General features: G+C 42.2%; 1 protein-coding gene across 3 annotated transcripts in view; it reads right to left on the bottom strand.

Annotated features, from left to right (window-relative positions):
• Ide (insulin degrading enzyme) overlaps positions 1-25,936 on the bottom strand; it is a 103,104-nt gene that overhangs the window by 9,686 nt on the left and 67,482 nt on the right. For 2 of the 3 annotated variants that reach the window (XM_052762816.1, XM_052762818.1), the window contains exons 13-21: positions 25,791-25,913; positions 22,260-22,342; positions 18,736-18,880; positions 16,056-16,166; positions 15,190-15,310; positions 13,331-13,422; positions 12,321-12,432; positions 3,896-4,063; positions 1,014-1,286 (exon numbers count right to left, since the gene is read on the bottom strand). In XM_052762816.1, coding sequence (XP_052618776.1) covers positions 1,014-1,286; positions 3,896-4,063; positions 12,321-12,432; positions 13,331-13,422; positions 15,190-15,310; positions 16,056-16,166; positions 18,736-18,880; positions 22,260-22,342; positions 25,791-25,913 — 1,228 coding nt within the window. Of the gene's footprint in view, positions 1-1,013; positions 1,287-3,895; positions 4,064-12,320; positions 12,433-13,330; positions 13,423-15,189; positions 15,311-16,055; positions 16,167-18,111; positions 18,257-18,735; positions 18,881-22,259; positions 22,343-25,790; positions 25,914-25,936 lie in introns of all 3 variants that reach the window. The other variant, XM_052762817.1, reaches the window with a different exon arrangement.

Raw genomic sequence — 25,936 nt, 5'->3', positions numbered from 1 at the left:
CATTCGAAAGCCACCATCTAAGTAGGCAGGGGATAGATTCCAAGTAAAGGAATTGCCTGTGCTATAGTAGTTAAGACTTGGCTTGGGAACCAGGTTCGACTCACCCCCAGTGAGATGCTGGATCTGAGACCAGTCACTTTGAGTTTTCTAAACCTGTTTCCTTATCTGGAGATTGAAGGAAACAACCACTCAGTAAAGTTATAATGACACCCAAGAGGATGCCATATGACAATGATGTCAGGCATATGGTAAACGTTCAAACATGATAGCCAACACTATCACTAGGAGTAGATCGAACTGCTAGAAAAACCACAGGCAAAGGTCAGGCAAGGTAGTGCATGCCCTTTAATCCCAGCACTTGAAATGCCAAGGCAGGCAGAATTCAGATCTCTGTGAGTCTGAGGCCAGCCCCGTCTTCATAGCCAGCTCCAGACCAGCCAAGGCTATGCAGCGAGACCTTGTCTCCGTAGGACAAAACGAAAACAAAAACCCCAGGTAAGTAAAGTGAGGCAGCAGCCGCGACTGGTGGAGACCGGCAGCTTGGTGGTGCCAGGAATAAAACCTGCCTCGGACGTCCAGTGTGCTTCGGCGTCATTGCTCGACCTCTTCTGTATGAAATGGGGACGGAATGGGACACAGGACACTAACCCATCGCTCTTTTACATCTGAGAGCAGTGGAGGTCTTTGGAGATTCCTCAACTGTGCACCGGTAGCATGCCTTATGAATGTTTAATCTGCGTTTTTATCCCCCAGTCACGGATAGGAAAGAGATGCTCATGTATCAGTGCTCAGTCTCAGGCTACACTCAGAGCAGTCTCAGAAACAGTGAAATTAATGTGAAACATAGAGACCAGCTTTGGTGTTGGAGAAGATAGTCTCTAGCAGGAAATGGTTGTTACATTATATAAATTGCCCAATGACTACTGAAACACTTACAAAATGAACACTGCACAAGGCGGCTGTGATGCTCTCAACTGCACACTCGCATGCCACAATGAGCTCTTTTACATTACCTCTGTCGTAATTGTACTGCTGCGAGATGATCTCCCCCCAGTATTTAGCACACTCTGCAGAGAGCTTCTTTGGTTTGTCGAGTCGACGGATCGCTAACGCTTGAATGTGTTTCTGGAAGGCCTCCTCTGTCATGTCCTCTATGGCCTTTTCCATGGTGAGTAAGAAGGCTTCTACTCTGCTCTCCAGGTAATGAGGGGGTTTTTCTGACTGGATGATGAAGCGTAAGCCCTGGATGCCATTGGCTCGGCGAGGTCCACTGAAGACAATATAGCCTGAAGGACACACACACAGCCAGTCAGGACCTTGGCACTGGACCACTTTTAGTCTTTCAGAGCAAATAAAATCTATTTTAGCTCACTCACATCTGAGGAAACACTGCCATTTACGACACTGTCCTCTTCCTCAGGACAGAGCTGAACCTCTGACTAAAGAATAGAAACTGGAGGCTGACCATGTTCATCCTTCAAATTCGCATTCTGTGACGTTCCCGGAGTCTGCTGTCTAAGCTCGTTATCCCCCTTCCTACAAACTGCTGAGCCCATTTTCATGCCCTAGCCAAGTCCTAACTCCTTTGCTTTACCAAGTGCCTCACATGACCCTGGCTCTACAAGGCATTTACTTGATAATCTATTCCTGGACCAGCTCTGGGTAACCCGACTCTAGGACAGGGCTAACTGAAGGTCACACAGCTTTATCAACATCTTGTGTGCTTACATTCGCCCCTCCCCAACACAGTTTCTACCTCTCATCTCCCATCTTTTGCACTCACATTATTTTATTTTGTTTTGTTTTCTAGTTCAAAGCCACTCTAGCTACGTCTCCCTACTCAAATTCAATAGCGAAGCCTACAACATCAAAATCACCGTGGGAAAGTTTTAGATGTAGACAAGGCTCTGATAGCCAGAAGAAGGAAAGTCCATGTGGATGGGTGCTGCCTTAAGGGGAACCACACTGGGGTCCCAAACACCTGTATATGGCAGGGTCTGGAGGAGCTGCCCACCTGAAGCAAGCAGTGTTATCACTCACTCTCGGAGCAAGGCGGGGGTGATGATCTGGGCACAGACCTTCAGTTACAGGGGCTGCTGTCCCAGGCACCTGTGACTCTGTGGTAGTCAACAGCACCGTATTTGTTATGGAACACAAAGACGGGGCTACCGATCAGGTCTGTGGGGAAGAGGACTCCATCTCTAAGAGGGACAGTCAACTGCCCATTCACCTCGGCAGTCACAGACTTCCCACTGGATGCTTGCTGTGTGACGCACCAGTCATCACATGCTGTCAAAGCAGCATCAGGCCTCCTTGGTGCATAGCAAACTGCATACCCCTGGTGGCTTTTAGCATCCAATACTTGCCACTGCACATGCAGAAGGCACACTGAAAGTGTCTTAGTCAGTCTCAGTCTCTTCATTATGATTAGTCAACAGTTCCATGTTCTGGCACAGGGACATGCCCCTCTAGCTGGGTACAGCTGTTTCCGGACACAGATCTTGTCCCTGCCCACCCTGGAGGTCTTTCCTGTTTCATGTACATCTCTGGGTCTAGATGACGCCAGATAGCAGCCTTTGCAGTCACAGGAAGCCGCCTTGTCAGAATGGAATCCAGTGTCTAACCGATGGCAGGATTAGTATGTGCCACGAGGCACCCACTGTGGCCCAGGAGCAACAATCACAGTCTGTGGCTGTGACACCAGGCCAGGGGAAAGTGATTTAGTGCTTCAGAGCGTGCCCAGGTCTCAGGCATTCTCATCTGTCAACCATGTGGGCACAGTGCTCTGAGGAAGCAGCAGTCCTCCCAGGGTGCCAGTCACCTTGCCCTCACAGTTAACACCCCCAACCCTTTTCTCCATTTAGCTTCTGGCTTTTTCCTTCAGCAGCTCTGCACGGATCTACCACTAAGGACAGCCCAGGACCCTGGGGCCTCTGGGGAAGCTGCTATCTTCCGGAGCTCTGCTGTATGGACGCTGTTACAGGAACAATTACCACACCGAAACATACATAATTACCCCTTTATAGGTCAGCCATTGTGAGCCCCTTAAAGGGAAGGACTATCCATAACACGTCCATTTCCATGCTCAGCACCTAGCATGGGTTACTCTAAAACGACAGGGTATGTGGAGAGACACATCCATATCCTGTCAAAATATTTATTCCAAGCTGTTATGGGGTTCCTCTGAACTTTTTTTTGTTCTTGTTCTGTGGTTTTCTGAGATGGGTCTCATGTTGCCCAGAATGGCCTAGAACGGTCTAAGCAACGGAGGAGGACGCTTCACCTTCTAGGTGTGAATGTTCCTCATCCATCAAACCTGCCAGCATCTCCAAGACTTTTAGCCAAGTCTAAAACTGCAAGCACTTAGCTCCTCCTGTGCTTGGGACACAGGATGAGTAAGAGATAATATTTCCCCTCAGATAACTCCAAGTTTGGCAAAGCTAAGGTCCTCTGTACAACTTGCTTCCCGCCTCCCTACCTATAAGCCCACTCTTTGCATTCTTTCTTCCCTCCCTAAGACGTAAGGTGTCCTCTGCACGGCATCCAGTGGAAACCCAGCATCATCTCATCAAAATCGCTTCAACACTAGGGCTAAGGATATAGTTCAGCGGCAGAGGACTTGCCTAGCCCCCACAAAGAGGAGACTGGGTTCAATCTCCTCACCACAAAAAGAAAGGAGGAGGAACTAGAGGAGGAAGGAGAGGAGGAGGAAAAAGAACAGCCAAGATATTAGCTGTGCATCTTTTAGAAGCAGTCCCTGTAAACAAGGTTTCCACAAGTCCCTCTAAATATGGCAGGCTCGACACACAATGCCATGTGACTGTGAAATGCTTGCTGGGAAGAAAAGCTGTTCAATCCGGTCTCCAGGACTCCGCAATCCCCATGGCCTTCTCACCCAGCTGCTCCTTGGTGCGCAGGGTGTTGAAGCAAGGCTCAGAGATAATCTGACAGAAAAGCTCCAGGAACATGTTCTCCGAGGTGCTCTGCATGTCTGTCTGATAGTAGATCTCGATGCCACAGTTATTGTGAACTTCATTCCTCTGCTGATAAACAAACCATCCTCCTAAGAAGATTCAAGAAGAAAAAAATTATCTGTGATTTAATAAAGTCAATGGTTTATCTGCTTACTTTCTCTCTCTCTCTCTCTCTCTCTCTCTCTCTCTCTCTCTCTCTCTCTACCTACCTACCTACCTACCTATTTATGTCTTAGTGTTTTTGAGACAAAGGATCACCATGTAGCTGAGTCTGGCCTTGAACTTTCTATTGTCATGCTGGCTAGTTTTCATCAATTTAATGCAAATCTAAACACATCTGGAAGAGGGGATCTCAATTAAGGAAAGGCCTCTGTCAAACTGACCTGTGGACGTGTCTGTGGGGCCTTTTCTTAATAGGTTGTTTATATAGGAGAGTACAGCCTATCCTGGCCCACTGTAGCCCACTGTGGGTAGTGCCATGCCTGGGTAGGGAAGCCTTGGCTGTATAAGAAAAGTAGCCAAGCTGGGTGTGGTGGTGCATACTTTAATGTCAGTACTTGGGAGGCAGAGACAGTCAGATCTTTATGAATCTGAGGCCAGTTTGGTTTGCCTAGTGAGACCAGCCAAGGCTCATTGTGAGACCTTTCCTTAAAAAACAAAACAAAACAAAACAAAAAACCAGCCAGGCAGTGGTGGCGCTCACCTTTAATCCCAGCACTCGGGAGGCAGAGGCAGGCAGATCTCTGTGAGTTCGAGGCCAGCCTGGTCTACAGAGCGAGATCCAGGACAGGCACCAAATCTACAGAGAAACCCTGTCTCGAAAAACCAAACCAAACCAAACCAAACCAAAAAACCAAAAAACCAAAACAAAACAAAAAAACAAAAAACTCCCAGAAAGTAGCCGAGTAAGCCACAAGAAGTAAGCCAGGAAGCAGTGTCCTTCTCCCACGGTTTCTGCATCAAGCACCTGCACTGATCCTGCTTTGGCTTCCAGGGATGATGGACTGTAACCTGTAAGCGGAAATACACCCTTTCTCCCCAGGTTGGTTTTGGTCAGTGTTTACTACAGAGACAGAAATACAGCCAGGCTGGCCTTGGAACCCTTCTGCTCACAGTGCAGAGACTCTATGTGTGCTCCACCACACCCTCTTTACGTTTGTCCACTTGACAATTTTTTTTTCCTTTAAATAATATTGTTTTTTATTTTTTGAGACAGGGTCTCACGCTGCCCAGCCTGGTCTTGAAGCTGCTGTGGCCTCCTGCTTCTCCTGTCTCTACCCACCGGGTGCTAGGAGTCCAGGCATGGGCCCGGTGCCTGCTTTATAAACCCTTTCCTGATGTACACTGCCAACACTGTTTCTCCTCAGAAGAGGGAAATGCTCATGGGCTCTGAGACTCATTTATCCCTCTTTCAGTTTCTCACACATATCTCAAAATATTTCCTTCCTCACAGTGCATAAGATCCTGCTTTCCAGCTGCTGACACCTCCCAATGCAGCATCAGGTTACTTAAGGTCTTCACATCTGACCAGTCAGCTAAATCAGAGTGGGTTTCTAACACCTTCATTTTGAGAATGACATGTGAACTGTGCTATTTCTGAGCTTGAGGGAATTTGACAGAACAATCAGGGGGCAAAAGACAGGGTCCTAAGAGAGGAAAGTAAGGAAGAGGCATGAAAACTCCACTTTGAAATTCTGTTTTTAAACTGATCACTTTGAGTGAAGGTAAATGCTATAGTTTCTTCTTCCTTCTTGTTTGAGCCTGGAACCACCCCACTAGTAAATATGTGCTCAACCTCAGAGCGTCATGCTCAGCCCAATGGGACGGCTCCTGTTCAGCAGATGCTAATTCTTCCTCTCTGCCATCCATGCCCTGACTGAGAACACACTAGAAGCAGCAGGTGATGATTGGCCACGCACAACAGAGGAACTAGCTGAGTTCAACAGAAGTGGCGTGAAGGAATAACATATTTAAGTTGCTTTAGTAGCTACTCAAAGCAGAAACCCTGGCTTTAAAGGAATGTATAATCTCATAAAATGGTGTTGCCTTTAATTAACATGAAAGAGTAAAAGTGCTGAGACCTTCAAAGTATTCAGAAAAACTCACAGGTAGTTATTCCAGCTGAGTAAGTCAGAGAAAGTTTAGTGGATGTTAGAGTTTGGCCCAAGTCTTGGGGATTAAAGCAGGGCCGTACACATGCTGGACAAATGCTCTACCACTGAGTTGCATCCCTAGCCCACAGAGTGTGGTCCCCAGCCTTAGACACTATTGGAAGGTGGTAAAAGCTTTTTTATTTGGGGGGATGTGATGATATATTGTGTACCCTAATAAAATTTGCCTGAAAATCAGAGAACAGAACAAGCTACTAGATTAAACATAGAGGCCAGGCAGTAGTGGCACACACCTTTAATCAAAGCACTAGGGAGGCAGAAAGCTACATTTTATACTGATGCAAACCAAAAAGGAAAGGCAGGTTACAAACCAGAAAATTTAAGTAAAGTGGTTCAAAATCCTTATAATTCTGCCCCAAAATAGGAATTATATGCCATTCTGATGGTATTACTAGATTTTTTGGAAACTCTCAACATAGTTACTGACTCTCAGTATACAGAAAGAGTGGTCTTACACATTGAAACTGCTGAATTTATCCCTGATGAGTCAGAATTAACTTTGTTATTTATTCAGTTACAAGATATAATCAGGAATAGGAAGCATCCTTTATACATAACTCACATTCGATCCTATACTGGTCTGCCAGGCCTTCTAGCACAAAGTAATGATGAGATCAATAAACTATTGATAGGAAATGTGCTGGAAGCCTCAGAATTTCATAAAAAACATATGTCAATAGTAAAGGTTTCAAAAAGGATTTTTCTATAACCTGGCAACAAGCCAAGGAAATAGTAAAGAAATGTCCTACTTGTTCTTTTTACAATCAGACTCCACTACCAGCAGGATGTAACCCAAAGGGTACTCAGAGGAATGAAATCTGGCAGATGGATGTGCTTCATTTTATAGAATTTGGAAAATTGAAATATGTATACCATACCATTGATACTTATTCAGGTTTCAATGGGCAACTGCTCTGAGTTCTGAAAAGGCTGATTCTATAATCACACATTTGCTAGAAGTTATGGCCATCATGGGTATACCTGCACAAATCAAAACTGACAATGCTCCAGCATATGTCTCTGGTAAAATGAAACAGTTTTTTGCTTATTACAATATAAAGTATATTACAGGTATACCACATAATCCTAGAGGCCAAGCAGTCATAGAAAGATCAAATTGAACTCTAAAGGATATGCTAAATAAACAGAAAAGGGTAACAAAAACCCCCAGAAACAGATTACATAATGCTCTATTAACTTTGAATTTTCTCAATGCCAATGAGAAAGGAACAACAGCTGCAGAGAGACATTGGATAATAGAAAAAACTACAGAATTAAATCAGCCTGTATAATTTACAGATGTGCTGACCTCAGAATGGAAGTCAGGATATGTATGTATAACATTGGGGATGAGATTTTGCTTTTGTTTCCACAGGAGAAGAAAAGCTATGGATACCATCAAAATTGATAAAGGTTCGATTTGAACAAGAGAGACCTCTTAATTAGAAGAGATTCAACAACCAGCAAGACCATTCAATTTAAACTAACTTATACCACTAACAAATGCTTCTCATTTAATCAGATATAACTTGCTAAAAGGGAACCTCCCCAAAGTTAGGGTTGGGGAAGGGTTTTATTTTTGTCTTTCAGGAGAATGAAAGCATCCAGCTAAGAAATCTGAAGAACACTGGACAAATGAGACATCTGAAGAAAAAGGACAAATCATCCAGAAAAAATGTCCCAAGAAAAAGAGTAAATTGGCCTACTGGTATATCACATATAAAATTTCATAAGTCTTCCTAAATGTTTGTTTCTGCTCTTCTCTACAGACACTTATCACAAATTGTCTTTTTGTAGTCCCAATTCAATTAAAAATTAAAGCTGGCTTTGGAGTTGGAACATGGCTCTCTCCTTCTCTAAACCCAAGCATGCTTGTTAAAGGAAAATCCAAAATCTCTGTATCATGTCAGAAGAGCCACCTGATATGGAACAGAAGAAAAATCAAAATTAAGGGACTATTCTATTGCTATTAATCTCATGATCCTTTGGTTTTATTTTGACTCTTTAAAACTTTTCTTAAGGTATGAATTTTATATCAAAATTTATAAGATTAATATATATATTAAACTTTTTGTCATGATATTAATGGTCATATAGAGTACTAACTAATTCTAGAAAAAAAGGCTTAATCTAGCTTCCTGTACATGATTTTGGGTTTGAGGCTCTATTAGTTTTCTGCAGTGAACCATGTGAACCATGACCACGCCTAACAGTGACTTTGAAGTCTCCAAAAAGATGATGGGACCCCACAATGATGATTCCATCAGGACTATAACACCACCACCAAGCTGACAAACATCACCCAAAGATCCACTTTGAGGCTCAGGACAATATCAAGATGGCTAGCTGAGATGATCCAGCCTCACAGACTACTCAAACAAGGACTTGACACAAGCCCTATTATTTTGCATTATGCAGAGACTGGACAACAAATGATACAGCTATCTCTCCCAGGACTCGACAATAACCCAAAAATTTTCTTTACAGAATCCCCTAAAGATGCCTTCACCCCCAGACAGCAGGAAGTAATTTGAAAAACATGATGCCCACATTCCCAAGAGGTGGGGGTGGATGGCTTTTGGCCTTTCAATGGGTTATAGATAATTGTCATTGTTTAGGATGGTTGGGTACAAGTTGTTAATTGATAATGGTCAGGAAAAAAAAATTAAACAAAGGAGATTAGATTCAGGGTTCTTGTTTGAAAAAAAAAAGGATATAGATATGATAAAAGGGAAGGGGGGGAAGGGGGAGGGGGGCGGGAGGGGGGAGAACAAGGGAATCTGTGGCTGATATGTAGAACTGAATTGTATTGTAAAATAAAATAAAATAAAAAGATAAAAGGGAAGATTATTGAATTTATTCTGAAAAGAAAAAAGGGAGGATATGGATATGATATGATAAGAAAGGTAGATTATTGAATCTATATTTAAAAAGCAACTACTAGTTTTAAATATTTTACGTTGGATTGAATTTTTGTATATTATATACAAATTATGTATATTGATACAGATTTGAGATTGATTTTGTTAGAAAATACTGTACATATGTTTCTCATCCTGTTCAAGGTATTGTACCTACACAGTTCATTTAATAATGTAATGCAAATTTCTAGTCCTTGAAAGTTATTACCAACTAATATAAATAGAATATAAAGAAATGCAAGCTAATAGTCACCTATTATATTTGAACTTGTAGTCATATTAGGTATGTTTTCAAGGTCAAACAAATATATTTTAGATAGACAGGTCATCTTCAAACACTTCAGAGATCTACAGAATATGGCATTAAAGATGTTTTAATAATATAGATTCTATTTTTATGACAATGAGACATGTCTGCTCCTGGCACCACCAATCTACTTCAGAGAAGATGATGGGCATCAAAGAAAACTCCTTATGGAGTTTATTTTCTTTGTGGCAAAAGTTAGCCACTGGGCAAGAAAGTACCCTTGCCTCAACTGCTGACAGTATGCTGTCCAAAATAGACAAGCAGGACACAAAAGGACTGCCGAACTTTGCCAAAACAAAGGAGGACAGCCCTTCAGGAAATCCTGCTTCACAGATGAGTGTGTCAGGTATGCTAGGCCTGTAAGCCGAAGATGGATGCCCCAACATTGCAGAGGAAACAGGTGACTATACAGGCAGCCAGCTGTTTCTGTCATTTCCCACAGTTTTTGGAAGTCGTTTGTTTGCACTTCCTGCTTACTCAGTTAATATTATTTCCTTCTTGGGTCTCTGAGGCAGTTAAGATAATTATAGTTATAGTTTTCCTTGTTAAGAAATTCAGAAAAGAAACTCACTAAAGAGGTGTAAAATGTGTAAGTTTGAAAGACATCAAAAGATAGTTTTGGGTTGGTAATACAAGTTAGGATAGAAGGTGAATCAGGTACAATATTTTGGACTCACCAAAATAAGATAGATAATGGAATATATTCTCTGAATTTGTCAAATGTTTATAGCCTGGACGTTGTTAATGTAATTCTTAACTGTATACATTGTATATACTTATTGTATATAGTTTTTCTTATATTAGTTATAACCTTCTTTTATTATTTTAGACAAAAAAGGGGAAATGTGGTGATATATTGTGTACCCTAATAAAATTTGCCATTAGATTAAACATAGAGGCCAGGCAGTAGTGGCACACACCTTTAATCCTAGCACTCTCGAGGCAGAGATCCATCTGGATCTCTGTGAGTTCAAAACCATCCTGGACTACATGAGATTGACTCAGTCTAGGAGAGAAAACAGAGCCAGGCAGTGGTGGCACACACCTTTAATCCCAGGAAGTGATGGCTGGGCGGAGAAAGTTCTATAAGGTGTAAGGAGACAGGAACTAAAGGCTTTTTGGCAGAAGTATCTCAGCTAGAGGCTTTTTCAGGCTGAGGAGTTGGTGAGGTAAGAGGCGGTGGCTGTGGCTTGTTCTTTGTTTTCTCTGATCTTTCAGCATTTACCCCAATATTCTGGGTTTTTATTAAAAGACCTATTAGAAATTCGAGCAACAGGGGGACCTAGTGGAAGGAAGTTACATCTTTGAAAACATGTGCTTGAAAGTGAAACTGGGACCCTGGCCTTCCCCTTCTCTTCATCTTCTGGCAGCCATGAGGTGAGGACTCCTTCACCATGTGCTCCTACCACGATATTCTGCTTTGTTATAAGTACAAAAGCAAATGGCCAACTACCCATTACCTGAAACTTTTGAAACTGTGAGTCAAAATGAACTGTTCTCCATATTTTATATTGGGTATTTTGTCAGTTATGCAAAACTGACTAAAATAGAGGAGTATGACAGGCCATGGAGAGGAACAGAATACAGACAAAGTCCCTGAGAATTGGGGAAAGGGAACACCGTTTCAGGAGGTAAAAGAGATGTGAGCAGGGCACACAGATGATGTATGCCCAGGGAACACCAACAATGAAGCGTGGCCAAAACGTACCAGTGCCCTCATTCTTGGTCTAGTATGCTCCCTATTACAGTTTTCCACACTGAAATGATGTTCATCAGGTTTTTATATCAAAAGAAGCCACTGTTAATGTAACTATAATCGGAAACTGTAAAGCCCAACATATAAATAAAAGTATTTCCCGATGTTATCCCCTTAGAAAAATATACATGAAAGGAATATGTTGTCACCTGCACTTGTGACTATTCTAAAACTATTCCTGCCAACGATTCCAATGCTTGCAATGAGTGCCATAATCTCAGCTACTGCTTAGCGGAGTCTCATTTATCCCAGGCTGGTCTCTAACTTACAGTCTTGTTTTCTCATTATCCTGCTTCCACTTCCCAAGTGCTGAGATTACAGACGCACTACCACACCCACTTTTAGTCTATGCTACGATCAAATCAAAGGCTTTGTGCGTACTGGGCAAGCACTCTAAACCACATCCAGCCCAGCTTTCTTTTTTTCTTTTAGACAAGATTCTCAATACATAGCCCTGGCTAGCCTCAAAGTCACCAAGTAGCTCACCCTGGTCTTGAACTCACAGACCCAAATGCCTCTGTTTCCCAAGTGACCACCAGACCCGGCAAGATGTGTGTGTGTGTGTGTGTGTGTGTGTGTACCTGTGGAGGCCAGAGGGCATCAGATCCCCTGGAATTGGAGTTACAGGTAGTTTGAAGCCCTCAACTTGAGGTGCTGGGAACCAAAGTCAGGTCCTTTGCAGGAGCAGCACATGACCTTACCTGATGAGCCACTTCTCCAGCCCTCACAATTCATATCTTGTTAGCTGTATAATAGGTTTTTTTTGTTTTTCTTTTTCTTTTTTTGTTTTTTTGTTTTTGTTTTTTTGCTTTTTTTGAGACAGGGTTTCTCCATGTAACAGTCCTAGCTGTCTTGGAACTCTCTTTGAGTGCTGGGATTAAAGGTGTGTGCCACCACTGCCCAGCAGAGAGTTTTATTCTCTAACTCTTCTATATTCAAGTACTAGTGAATTACAATATCAATCTCCTCAAAATTACTGCCTACCTTCAATTTCATGAACATGGCTCACCAACCAGAGAATCCTTGAGAAAAATTACCTACTTGTAATCATATTTCTATAAATAACAGAGGCTTCCTGTAGATCTTTGACATGAAACCATATATTATTTTCCACGTGTCTTCAACTCATTGTAACAAACCACATTACTCTGTAAGAGCAGTCCATTTTCAAAGTTATAACAGCTCACTTACTGTCGGGGAGCTGGACTTCTCTGTACCGAACTAGCTGACTTGGAAGGAGAGGCTTGGTGTGAGCATGCTCAATGAGGGTGTCCTCAACCATCTGCATAATTCCTAATGCAGCCTGAAAGAGACAAAATATCACAGCATATTATAAAAAAAATACGAGTCTATCTTGTTTGTGAAAATCAAAACAGCATAATGGATCGCCCATTACAATGATGAAAACATACTTAAGTAGCTTAATGATCATAAAAATAGATTTTTAAGTATTAATTCAATCCTACGCAATGGGTAAAAATTGAGTTTGTCAATCAATATGGTAGTAGTGAAAAGAAACAGAAATCCAAGCAATCACCTACATAGTACTGATGCAGGGAATAAAGGCATTTCTGAAGATGGAAATTTCTGGTAAGGAAAAGTTAGTTCCAGTCAGTAATCTCCAGCATAGAAGTCAAACAGCAGAGATAAACCTAGGAGTGTACTGTGAGTTAAACAAGGCTGAATAAGCGATCTGATCTGGCTTGCTGTTTTGGAGCACACCTCGGGCATACTGTTTTAGAGGCCATATAGAATGTTAGGCCGGAAGGGCTCTTGAGACAGACTGCCACGGGGATTCTGTAGTGTTTCCCTTGTGCTGTTTAATCCTATAACCCATGGTGCAGGTGTTGTTACCCCTCTGGCTTGCAGAGCAGAGGTGAGACATTTTCCTAAGACTACAGATCTAGTGCGTGGCAGTGTCGGGGCTTGAATGCAGGCTGCCTGCTTCTGCATTATGCGAGTCTGCACAGAGTAGGGATAATTAGTCCCATTCCTTCATGACTGCATGGGTCCGGCAACAGCAGCAGACACTTATGAGCCTCAGCTAACTATCACAATTCGATTTCTTGCATGTCCTTCCTACCTTCTTCCAGAGAAAACTGTTAATCCTAATGTGCTCAGCATTGTCCTGCTTAAGTCTTGAGACAGAATAGAGGAAGTAACCTCTTACAGTGACCCACAAAAGACTGCTAAAGCTTCACCTGCTTTGTTATGTTGCCATGGAGAAGGGCTTCGATGTGCAGCCGAGACAGTAGTTGAGGTATGAAGGCCTTAAGTCGGGGGAGGGTAACATCTGCAAATGAGTAAGAAATAGTAAGATCTGCATATAAATTTTAAAACAAACAAAACTTTTGTATTTGAAATAATTCCAGATTTATGTAAGACTTGCAAACATACTCTCGAATTCCTTGAGACCCTTCATCCAGTTTGTCTAATGCTATCATCTTTCATTAACCATAACATGATTATCAAAACCTAAGCAATCAATACTGATATGTACTATGTTTTTTTTCAAGGTCCTATAGATCAAACCCAAGGCTTTGTATGCTAGGCAAGCACTCTAGCACCCAGCTAATACAATACTGTTAACCAAAGTACAGGCTTTATTTGGATTTCAGTCTTACTGTGTAGCGCTGGCTGATCTAGAACTTGCTATGTAGACCAGGGTGGCCTTGAACTCATCAGGATCTACTTGTCTCTGCACCAGAGTGCTGGGATTAAGGTATGGTCTTGGATTTCAGTTTTCACACTTACGTCCTTTCTCTCTCCAGGATCTAATCTATAATCTTACATTACAATTAGCTGCCACGCATCCTCACTGTCCTCTCACTGGGGACAGTTCTCCAGAACTCCTTTATTCATCCCGTGTCTTCTGAAGATCAAACCTCATCTATGCACCAGCAGGAAGAAGCACTACAGAGGCAACGTGCATAAAGTGCATGAGGTGGGTGTGCCACAGTACCAGATATGATATCACAAATTACCGATTAAGGTGGTGTCTGCCAGGCGTTTTCACTGTAAATGTACTATTTTACTCCTTAGGTAATAAAATGTACTATTTCACTCCTTAGGAAATGACTTGTGTATGTTCAACAAGCAATTTGGAAGTGCCCACTACCAAAGCCTAATAAAGCCAAATTTTCCCATTAGAATTAATGTTTGGGGGAACGTTTGAGGCTGTATAAATATAGCTTTCCCTCAAATTTTTAAATTAAATTTTTTTTTACTTTACCTATCTGTTTACCTGCCTATCTATCTATCTATCTATCTATCTATCTATCTATCTATCTATCTATCTATCTATCTATCTAGGGTGGAGAGTAGCAACTCATGTATGTGGTGGTGTTGAACGTAGGGGTCAGTTCTCTCCTCCCACCACATGGATACTGGGGATCCAAGTCAGGTCATCAGGCATGGTGGCGAGCACCTTTACCATTGAGCAATCTCACTAGCTGCATTTCCCTCAAATTTTTACTAATTTTAGCATCTGTAAGTGGACACTGCCTGTGGCAATTGTTATACAGTGTCCCAGTAGTAATTTTCCTACTTCTCACATTCCTTTATATGTGCTGGTCCTTCTTTAGGAACTAATTTACGTTAATTAATTAAATACCTATGATGGGTCAGACATTTTACAGATGTTATCTTAAATACAAAAGTATGAGCTACTATCTTAATTTTAAAGTTTTTACACACACACACACACGCATGCGGGGAAACTGTTTCTTTTCTAAAGTCACTGAGCTATAAGTCGCTGCAGAACTGGAATATGGTCCACCTCCCACTGTGCTGCCTAGGGAACCCCTTCTCTAGCTTCCTGGCATAACAGTCACTCATCCCCTCTTTATTAAAATGATCTTTCTACTTCCGCTTCCCAACTCTAGTCCCTCATCCAGAAACCCTTCTAGTCGATCCCTGTTTAACCTACAGGCAGGGCTGGGTGTGGAGGCGGTTGGTAAATGTCACTTGACCGTACTGAGTTCTGAGGTTCTTGCTACCCAGCCCGTAAAAAGCAGAATGACTAGAATCAGGGCAGAAAATTAAGCAGAAGGAGTCTCACCGTCCAGGGCTTCTTTTAACTCATCTTTAGTCCAGGCCACTTCGGTCATCAGCAAGCGGAGGTAGTACATGGCATGCTGGTGGGGCTGCTCAGCCCGGAAATTGTTAAGCGATCGCATATACTAGGGAAGGGAAGCATGGGTTCATTAATTTTCAAAATCAGCCACAACCCAGTTTCTTTTACATGAATTGAAAGGATGTTTACTTCTTTCACTTCTGTATCATTAGGCACAGTAGCTATCCTTCTCAGACTCTTAAACTGAAGGGCATGCATTTTCATCGTCCAGGCCGCAGCTTTACCTCTGGTATCTGATGTGTATCTAAATGCCTTCCCTATGGGACATCTTGCAGGCCTCAGAGAGTAATTCCCAGGGATCCCTGGATACCACACAGCTCCAAGGTCTCCATAAGCAAGTAACCTGGTAGTAGCTGGCCATTGGATGCTCAACTGAAAACTGACAGTTTATTATGGCATATAAATGAAGGTCTTCGTTGAAAGTAGCTATCCGTCCTGTACTTCCATTATTGGGCCAAACATGACATGGATTTCAGTGGAAGACACGTCAACCGGAAAGGGTGCACTATACAGTAAGAAAGCTCTCTGGCAGGCAGCCCTCCATCTACCCAAGCATGCATTTGCCTGAAATGAAGCCACTGGAGCTCCCCCAGGGTTAGTCCAACGACTCTCGTAGGACTGAGGCTGACAGTCGGGGCACACGAGTGGGCTCAGCTTTCTAAGCAGAATATGGCAAAGGCGATGACTCAGGCTACAAACGCTTTTCCCACAATCCTCTCTCCATCATTAGCAACTTTTATAATACGACAAAACAGCTGTATTAATAAAAATTATGGAAACATAAGACTTACCGCCTCTTTGATAATTTCAAATCTTTTTTTATCAATCTCAAAAGTAGCCATTTTTTCAGTAATCTTCTTTAGCAGAATTGGCTGTTTGTCATTATAACCTTTCACTGAGAGCTGCAGAGAGAGTTGAAGGCATTTTAATATGATAAGCTTAATGTTACACTAGTCATCTTCACAGTAAACAATGCCCTTTCCCCAAACGTCAACAGAAGGTAAACTCACCTGATGCCAAACTAGAGTGGCACCTACCACACCATAACATTCATGTTCTCACTGCATCAAGTTTAATTACAGAATGTGTTTTAAATTTTATCTTCTTCTTTTTGGTGTTGGAGACTGAACTCCAGGTCCATGCTAAGTTTACACTCCACCATGGAGCAACACCCAAAGCTCCTAAATTTTATCTAAGAAAGACTCTCTGATGAACAGTAGAATTAATACTTTAAAAAAAAAAAAAAAGATTTATTTGTTTTGTATACAATGTTCTGCCTGCATGTATGCCTGCAAACCAGAAGAGGGCACCAGATCTCATTACAGATGGTTGTGAGCCACTATGTGGCTGCTAGGCACTCAGGATCTCTGGAAGAGCAGCCAGTGCTCTTAACCACTGAGCTATTTCTCCAGCCCCAGAATTAATACTTTTGTGACTGTAGTAAGAAGGCAAAAATCACAGGGGACTGTTACCTAGGTCTTGGACACATTCCAAAACTGTTTAGAAATAGTTAAATAATCGGTTTGGCTGGATGTAACTAGGAGGACAGGGAGTCCTCCTAGTTTGTTTTTCTCAGCCAGTTCCAGGCCTGTCAGGAACACACAGCAAGAACTTGACTCAACTACCTGCCTCTTCTAAGGAAAAAAAATCATCTTTGGAAAAATCAAGCGATCCTAAGTTTCTATTTCATAGCCTGACACTGCTCATTCAGTGTTATTCAATAAGGCACCACAATCTTAACTAGCTGCTTATTTTATAAGTTCTGTTGATGTTCTAAATGCCAATGGCAAACTAACTGTAGGGAAAATATAGTGGACGTACTATGAGGATTTCACCTTAGAATCATTTACTTTCCCAGCCTCTGAAAGCCTCAGATTCAGAAAGCACGGCACAGGGAGGCTGTGATTACATTTCTGTGTGCAGGACCTGGAGGGACACAGGGTACCCTGCAGAAGGAATGTCGAGCAAGAGCCGCAGCTGGAGCTACAGAAAGCACGTTGTGCACCCTATGAACTACAACTATCAGGAAGTCTGCCTTACCACAAATAAATGCTAATACGCTGCTGAAAGCCACTAGTGAGAAGCAAAGTAGACTATTACTTTAATACTTGTGGTTAATTTTAATCTTTGAGTCTCAATCTGTAGAAGTAAAAATGGTTAGACGATATGTATTCTTATACATTAAACAACGGCTACCAGAAAAATAATGTTGGTCAAAAGAGAAAGGACACTAGTGCAAAATAAATGAACATTTAAAACCTTTTGTGCAAGATTTGGGACATGGGCTCATCTCAGTTTTTACTAAAGATATACTTTCAAGATCAGTGAGAATGAATGTGCGCCATTAAATGGATGTTAGTTCGAAACTGAGATATCATCAAGGGGAGGATGCAGGACAAACACGTGTAAAACAGTTAATAAGACGTGCCAGACAATAAACTGCCGGGTGGATCTGAACACAGGAACTTTCTATTGCTGTCTATAGAAATAAAAGATGCTTATGTAATTCAAGCACCACAACAATAACAAATAGCTTTTACTTATAAATAGAAAAGGACTCAAATACACTGGGAGAAAAACATGCTTTTAGGATTAATATGTTAAACATCTCAAACAGAACATGCACAGACATGTAGCACACATACATGTTCACAAGATGCACTGAGTTTTCCCAGTCGTTTATTAGTAGGCTAATACTAATTCGAATCTTTCAGTTATTTGAAAAGTGCACGAAGAAAACCATCAACCTTCCTGTTTAAAGGTGCAGACGTTAATAGTTTTCCCAAGCTCAACAGAAAGCTTTCCCAGGGTGGCTGGCGCCTTTTCTTCGGTTTGCATTTTACTTACAAGTATTGCATTCATCCCTGATGCAATGGCATAGCTCAAACCTGACAGGCGTGCTGCATATGTATACTCTTTTAAATCATCCTTCAATAACCTGATAAACAGGTATGTCATGTTGCAATGGAGAGGATCAGCATAAATGTAGCGACTAACAAAAAGAAAAACAAAAGAGATGCTTTGATACCTCAAATGGTGGCATGGTAATGAAGAAACATGACCGAAGAGTATGGATATGCAGCCTCATGGTCTGGCTCCTAAGGAAACAGGATAGGCCAACCTCATATTTTACAGAGAGATGATTTCATTCTGCTTTTCTGAAGCTTAAGATTTCAGATACAGAATGGGTGAGAGCTAAACCTGGATTGGGCACAATTTTGTTTGAGGAGGAAAAATGATATTCTGATGAAAGATGTTAAAAAAAAATCAAGGAGACTCTGCATACTATGAATGGCACATAGTGGAATATTAGAATAAAAGCTAACTTAAAAATTAAATAAAGAGGAAATATGGTAAGCCATAAAGATTTTTTTTAAAGAAATTAAACTCATACCCACAATTCAAAATGCTTCCATCAAATCAATATAAAAAACGTTGATGAGTGGAAGGCTCTGAGACATGGGTACTTACATACATCCCATAGATGGTATTTTGGAGGTCATAGCTCAGGCCCGCTAGCTCTGCTGCATATGCATACTCGTTGAGAGAGTCTTTGAGGAGCTCAAGGTACAAATAGGCCATGTTACAGTGCAAGGGGTCCACATAAGCAAATGGGCTGGAAGAAAATGTTGACAGTAAAAAAGCTGGTTTATTACTTCCCAACGTGCTGTGGCCTTTTGAGACAGGTGAAGAAATTGAGTATTGGTTTATATACTTTCCTGAGGACATGGTTGAATTCTTGAATTCATCTGTTTCTTTTTGTCATGAGGAAGAAAAGGTCTGAGAAAGAAGATGTCAGAAATATGCTACATGTGTGCACTGATGGCAGTGAAGAAAACTGCTTATCCCAGATGGTGTAGGGCAGCGGTCCTCAACCTTCCTACATGGTGGCCCTTTAATACAGTCCCCTCAGGCTGTGGTGACCCCAACCATAAAATTATACTTGTTGCTACTTCATAACTGTGCTTTTGCTACTGTTATGAATCGTGATGCAAATATCTGACACGCAGGCTATCTGATATGTGACCCATGTGAAAGGGTCACGACCCACACATTGAGAACCGCTGGCACAGGAGACCTATCCAACTAGAAAGGAGAAGCAGGTGAGAAAATGAAAAGGTCAAAGGGCATGGGGGAGGCATGACCGGGTGAGCTGATCCAGCGCCGGTGTGTCTTCTCTCCACAAGGTACACTCTTAAAGTACAGAAATGCGAGACGGGGAAACCTGTGTGCTCTAACTGTATGGCCTTAAAGAGAAAGACTGAAAAGCACTGTGAAGATGTGAGCTTACCGCCAATCAACAGAACTAGAGCACTATCAGAACATTAATAAAGAATATTTATGTGGGAGTGTGAAAGGAGAAGAAACAATGGCTAAATAGACCAGACGTCGACTTCCACCTCTCAGACAGGAAGCTCTTTTCCCCAGGGCACCTGGGTTGGCGGCACCAGAGTTTGGGATTCAACCAAAGTTAGACAACCTGCTTAGTAGACTATACAACACCGCTTACCTTTATCAGCACCAAGGAAAGAGCCATGAATTCAACAGTATGTGTCACCACACACTTACTACCGTGCTCTCTAGGCACTGAGAGCAGATAAGGAGCAATCGGGAAAAATTCCCTGAGTGCTCAGAGCTTATAGCTTAATGGAAGCGACAAGCGATATGCTCAAGCCTGATTACCAGGCGGTGTTAGGGTTAAGGGAAACAGGGAAGGAAAACTACTCCATTAGGTAAGACAGTTAATTAGGCCAGGGTGATAACGGGGCCCACTGGGCCTGCACCCAAAGCAAGCGGGGGAGCAAGCCTTGGGGAGATCTGGCAGGTGGACAGGAGAACTTTCCTGACTACTGCTCCAGACCCAAGGAATGTGCTTTCTGCCTCAGCTGGGAGCAAAGGAAAAGTTCTCTTCTATTTGTAGCACAGTAACCGCACTGCACTGCACCGCACTGCACTGTACCGCACTTGGATACACTGAGAGCAATGCCAACTATTTTATCCAAGTTAATAATAAGGTAAAAACAACAAAAATGCTTAGGCACTTGGAAAATTAAAATCAAAGAGAAGAATCTAAATGGGTGTTGCCATTTAATATTCTCTTTTAAAAAACATATTCATCTATCTGTGTGCATATCTATTATCTATTATATGGCACATATAAAATTCAGAAGTCAACTCGTGGTAGCTGGTTCTCTCCTGCCATATGAGTTCCAGGACTGAATTGAGTTGTCAGGCTTGGTGGGAACACCTTTACCTGCCGAGTTAATTTTCTTACAGTATTGCATATAATGATAAATGTTTAGACAGTAAGCAGCTTTGAATTTAAGGCAACACGCACGCACACACATTGGGGTGAGTGAGAGCGCCAGCCGATCAAAACCCAAGTAATGCCATGACAAAGTCACAGCAACGTCTTTGGCAACTGGAGTACCATCAGGTGGGGCTGAAAGTCAGTAGTGCCAAGATTGGTGGTTCAATGCCATCTGACTCAAGCTTAGAAAAGAATTACAATGTCCTAAAAAACCGAGTCACACAACTATGTGTGCAGGGCACTGGAGTAGACAAGATCCCACTGGAATATGTGAATTCTGGCTCAGATAAGGCAATCAGATACCACACATGTACATATGGGTCACTAAATATACATAATTTCATCTTAGTTCTAAAAAGGTGAAAGGACACACACAACACACACATACAATTTCTTTCTTTTCTTTTCTTTTTTTTAGTTATTCAAGACAAGGTTTCTCTTGTCTTGTCCTAGCTGCCCTGGAACTTGCTCTGTATGTAGATCAGGGTGGCCTCAAACTCACAGAGATCCACCTGCGTCTGCCTCCCAAGTGCTGGGATTAAAGGTGTCTGCCACCACCACCACCAGCCAGTGATAAATTCCTTTTTAAGAGAACAATTATTTTAGAAATATAAAATTGTAGTATGAGTCAGGTGTGGTAGTATACATCTGTAATCCCAACACTAAGGCTAAGACAGGTGAATAGCTAGTCTGTGTGTTAGGTTACATTATTCTGAAGCATTCTAGGATTCATCAGTTTAAAGCCAGTAACATTTAACTATGAAATGCACACATCTGAGGATGAGGAAGGTGAAAACCGCAGTTTGCTGACCCTGGTTCAATGTCTGTAATGAGTTAGGTGTTCTCTGGGCTTTGCCCCTCTGAAGGGTAAACTAGAGCCTGAAGAGCAACTCTGTATTTGTTAGAAGGCTTCATGCACAGACCTCTCTTAAAGGCAGACATCGTTACATGAAGTGTGTTTTTGAGTATTATTTCAAAAAACCAAAACCCCACCTCCCTCCTCTTTGTGTGTGTGTATATAAACACATTCATGTGTACATTTACATACACAAACACGTGTATTTGTTTATTCACACCTGTACACATCCCTCGGTGAAAACACACACACACACACACACACACACACACAATGCACAAACACACACACATACATACATCCCCGGGCAAGTTTCAGAAATTGAAAAAAAAAAAAAAATGAACCAAGAAAAACGTTCTAATTATTAATTCTTTCCTTAATGAACCTTCAGATAAATTTATAGCTTCTCCAGATCCCCAAATCCTGAAGGCTAAGAAGCCCCTCCTAATAAGAGCTATCATAAATCAATTCAGCTAAAGGGAATACTCATTAATGCAAGGAAGAATTAACTTTGGTTCTCAGCATTTTTTTTTTTTTTTTTTTGGTTTTTCGAGACAGGGTTTCTCTGTGTAGCTTTGCACCTTTCCTGGATCTCGCTCTGTAGACCAGGCTGGCCTCGAACTCACAAAGATCCACCTGCCTCTGCCTCCCAAGTGCTGGGATTAAAGGCGTGAGCCACCAGCGCCCGGCCGGTTCTCAGCACTTCTTAGCAGCCTTTTCTTGTCTAGGAAAAATCTAATCCTTATTATTTCAAGACTGGATGCTCAAGAAGAGAAAACTCAACAAAAACGTAATTGTTGATTTCCTAAGTCAGATTCAACTACATACCTGAAAAACTCAAAGTTGAGACAAGCTTTCGGCAAGAAAAATTTATCATCTTGCTTGAACCACAGCTTACTCATGGCTGTATCCTGTGACAGAGAAACAGCTTGGTTAGGGAAACAGAGGCACATTCCATAAAAGTATCTGCTCAAAGCACTCTTCAAGTTGAGGGGCAACGGACACTATTCTGAAGCACCCAAGTTAGCAAGCAGAACAGAGAGACTGCCAGCCCCTGTGGCAGAGAGAAGCCACCCCTCTACGTTCCTTGGATAGGGAGATGTGAACATGGTGGAGGAGACAGATGGCAGACATTGGTACCAACTGTTCTGGCACCAACTTTCTGGACACTGGGAGCCCAAGAGACACAGGACGCCTGTAGGATAGGAGTGTCAGCCAGCCTCTAGGGTGATCCATAACCCCGTTGGCTAGGATTCACACCCTTGTATAGTCCTGCTCTAATCAGAATTCATCTGCCTAAATGACAGAAAATGCCAGACTCAATGATATTCCCCCCCTAAGACTCAACTGTGAGACTGGCAGCCACCTTGCTCACTGACATGCCCCTTTCAGTCGGTCATCTGGGGAAAGCCAGGTGTCATGTCCAACAACTCTACAGAGCTGGCAAGTTCGCATGCTGAAGACCTAAGGCCTGTTACCAACCACAAAACTGAACCCGGGAGAGAATTCTCCAGCCCTGGCTTAGTCTTTCAAGGAGTAAAACCGCAGACAAGACTTCAACCATAACCTCATTACGGAACTTGAAACAGAACTACTGACTCATGTCATTTCCAGATCCCTGGCCCTCAGAAAGTGGATCTTGTGGTTTTATCTGGCTTTTAAAAAGACGCTTGTAGTTTTAAAGCTGATAAGTTTTAGAATAATTTATTGCAGTAAAATGCTGCAGTAAAAAAAACACACACACAAGGATGAACACTCTAATAAGAACTTATTTCACTTATTCCATACCAAGCATGCTCTCAAATGTTCATTTTAAACCTTGAAATCCTCTTAAGAGAGATAAACAATTTCGTGTGCTCACCACTTTGCCCTGAGAAAACATTTAAAGCAGTCCAGCCAGGCATGGGGGCATGACTGCAATGCCGGAATTCGGAAGGCTGGAGAGGACTGAGGAGGCTAGTTAGCTATGGCAGGTGCAAGGGGAGCCTGAGCTACTGACAGAGGCCCTGTCTGAAAATACAAGGCCCAAGGACATAGCTTAGTGGTCGAGTTTTTACCTAGCATGTGCAATGCCCTGGGTTCAAGCCCCAGAACTGTACAAACAAATAAATCGATAAAGAGTGAGAGGAACATAGCGCAACAGTAAATGTGTGCTTAGCACAAGTGAGAGCATAGCGCAACAGTAAATGTGTGCTTAGCACAAGTGAGAGCACAGTGCAACAGTAAATGTGTGCTTAGCACAGCGAGTGAGAGCATAGTGCAACAGTAAATGTGTGCTTAGCACAAGTGAGAGCACAGTGCAACAGTAAATGTGTGCTTAGAACGGTGAGTGAGAGCACAGCGCAACAGTAAATGTGTGCTTAGCACAAGTGAGAGCACAGTGCAACAGTAAATGTGTGCTTAGCACAAGTGAGAGCACAGTGCAACAGTAAATGTGTGCTTAGCACAAGTGAGAGCATAGTACAACAGTAAATGTGTGCTTAGCACAAGTGAGAGCATAGTGCAACAGTAAATGTGTGCTTAGCACAAGTGAGAGCACAGTGCAACAGTAAATGTGTGCTTAGCACAGCGAGTGAGAGCACAGTGCAACAGTAAATGTGTGCTTAGCACAAGTGAGAGCATAGTGCAACAGTAAATGTGTGCTTAGCACAAGTGAGAGCACAGTGCAACAGTAAATGTGTGCTTAGCACAAGTGAGAGCACAGTGCAACAGTAAATGTGTGCTTAGCACAAGTGAGAGCACAGTGCAACAGTAAATGTGTGCTTAGCACAGCGAGTGAGAGCACAGTGCAACAGTAAATGTGTGCTTAGCACAAGTGAGAGCACAGTGCAACAGTAAATGTGTGCTTAGCACAAGTGAGAGCACAGTGCAACAGTAAATGTGTGCTTAGCACAGCGAGTGAGAGCATAGTGCAACAGTAAATGTGTGCTTAGCACAAGTGAGAGCATAGTGCAACAGTAAATGTGTGCTTAGCACAAGTGAGAGCACAGTGCAACAGTAAATGTGTGCTTAGCACAGCGAGTGAGAGCATAGTGCAACAGTAAATGTGTGCTTAGCACAAGTGAGAGCATAGTGCAACAGTAAATGTGTGCTTAGCACAAGTGAGAGCACAGTGCAACAGTAAATGTGTGCTTAGCACAGCGAGTGAGAGCATAGTGCAACAGTAAATGTGTGCTTAGCACAAGTGAGAGCATAGTGCAACAGTAAATGTGTGCTTAGCACAGCGAGTGAGAGCACAGTGCAACAGTAAATGTGTGCTTAGCACAGCGAGCGAGAGCACAGTGCAACAGTAAATGTGTGCTTAGCACAGCGAGTGAGAGCATAGTGCAACAGTAAATGTGTGCTTAGCACAAGTGAGAGCATAGCGCAACAGTAAATGTGTGCTTAGCACAAGTGAGAGCATAGCGCAACAGTAAATGTATGCTCAGCACAGCACAGCACAGCCCTGTGTTCAGTCTCTAACACTTCCACCCGAAAGCGAAAATTAATAAAAATAGTTTTCCTTTGCTTAACCATAATTCATTAAAGTCATCGTCAAAGAAAACCAGATGTCTCATTAATAACTTATTAAGATAAATTAAATTTCATGTTCCTAAACAATGATTTTTGTCTTATAAACTTCATCTGGCTAGTAGGTCATTTAAAGATAAAGAAAGAAGGTAGTGTCTACAGTCATGAGTTTGTTAAGTGTAGACACAAGAATACGCTGCAACTTTTTACACACTTTATCCAAGGTGTGAAATAATGACACAAAAAGAACATTCTGGAAAAGGAGGGGAGGCCTGTCAGTCACCCTTCCCCGACTTGTAACTCCAGGAGCTCCATGCAGCAACTATCTTACTCAGAATCTTTGTATTTGGGGCAGCAAACCTAACAGCTTCCCTCAGGCAGACTCTTCCAGGCTTCTGACCTAACCTTGCGGGAAGGGGCTCACACCTACTTCTTTATCAGATCTTCAGTAGGCATGAGGTGGCTCACACCTACTTCTTTATCAGATCTTCAGTGGGCGTGAGGAAGAGGGACCTTTCAACAGACTTACACTCAATTAGAGCTGCTGCATTTTTAACTTCATAGTATTTCTTGTGTTCTTTTATAGCATTTCTGTTACCGCATAGGATGTAATAAATCCTAAGCCGACAAAGTACCAGATGTAAGAGACTGCCTCTTTCTATTTCTCCATGTAGTAGGTCTGACCTTTAAACTTAAAACTACTGATTCTGTGGTATGGTAGCTTATGCCTACAGCACAAGAAACGTAGGGGCTAAGGCAAGAGGATCACTAACCCCCCCAGGAGTTGGGTAACATAAGAAGAAACCCCCATCACAAACAAACAAACAAACTACCGAGTCAACATATTACCTTAATAAGAGCAGGGTATGGTGTTGCATCTTTTTCTAATGACAAAATCTCAAAATTTGTAGGAATAAATTCATTCTTTGTTGGAAGTTTAAATTTCCCGTTCAGTTCAGCATTTTGCCATTTCTAGATGAATAATAAAACACACA

The sequence above is a fragment of the Peromyscus californicus genome, unplaced genomic scaffold (genome assembly GCF_007827085.1).
Source record: "Peromyscus californicus insignis strain IS unplaced genomic scaffold, ASM782708v3 Scaffold_4__1_contigs__length_199733344, whole genome shotgun sequence".
Classification (NCBI taxonomy): domain Eukaryota; kingdom Metazoa; phylum Chordata; class Mammalia; order Rodentia; family Cricetidae; genus Peromyscus; species Peromyscus californicus.
The sequence above is the reverse complement of the archived record's forward strand: the minus strand, read 5'-3'. Positions and strand labels throughout refer to the sequence as shown.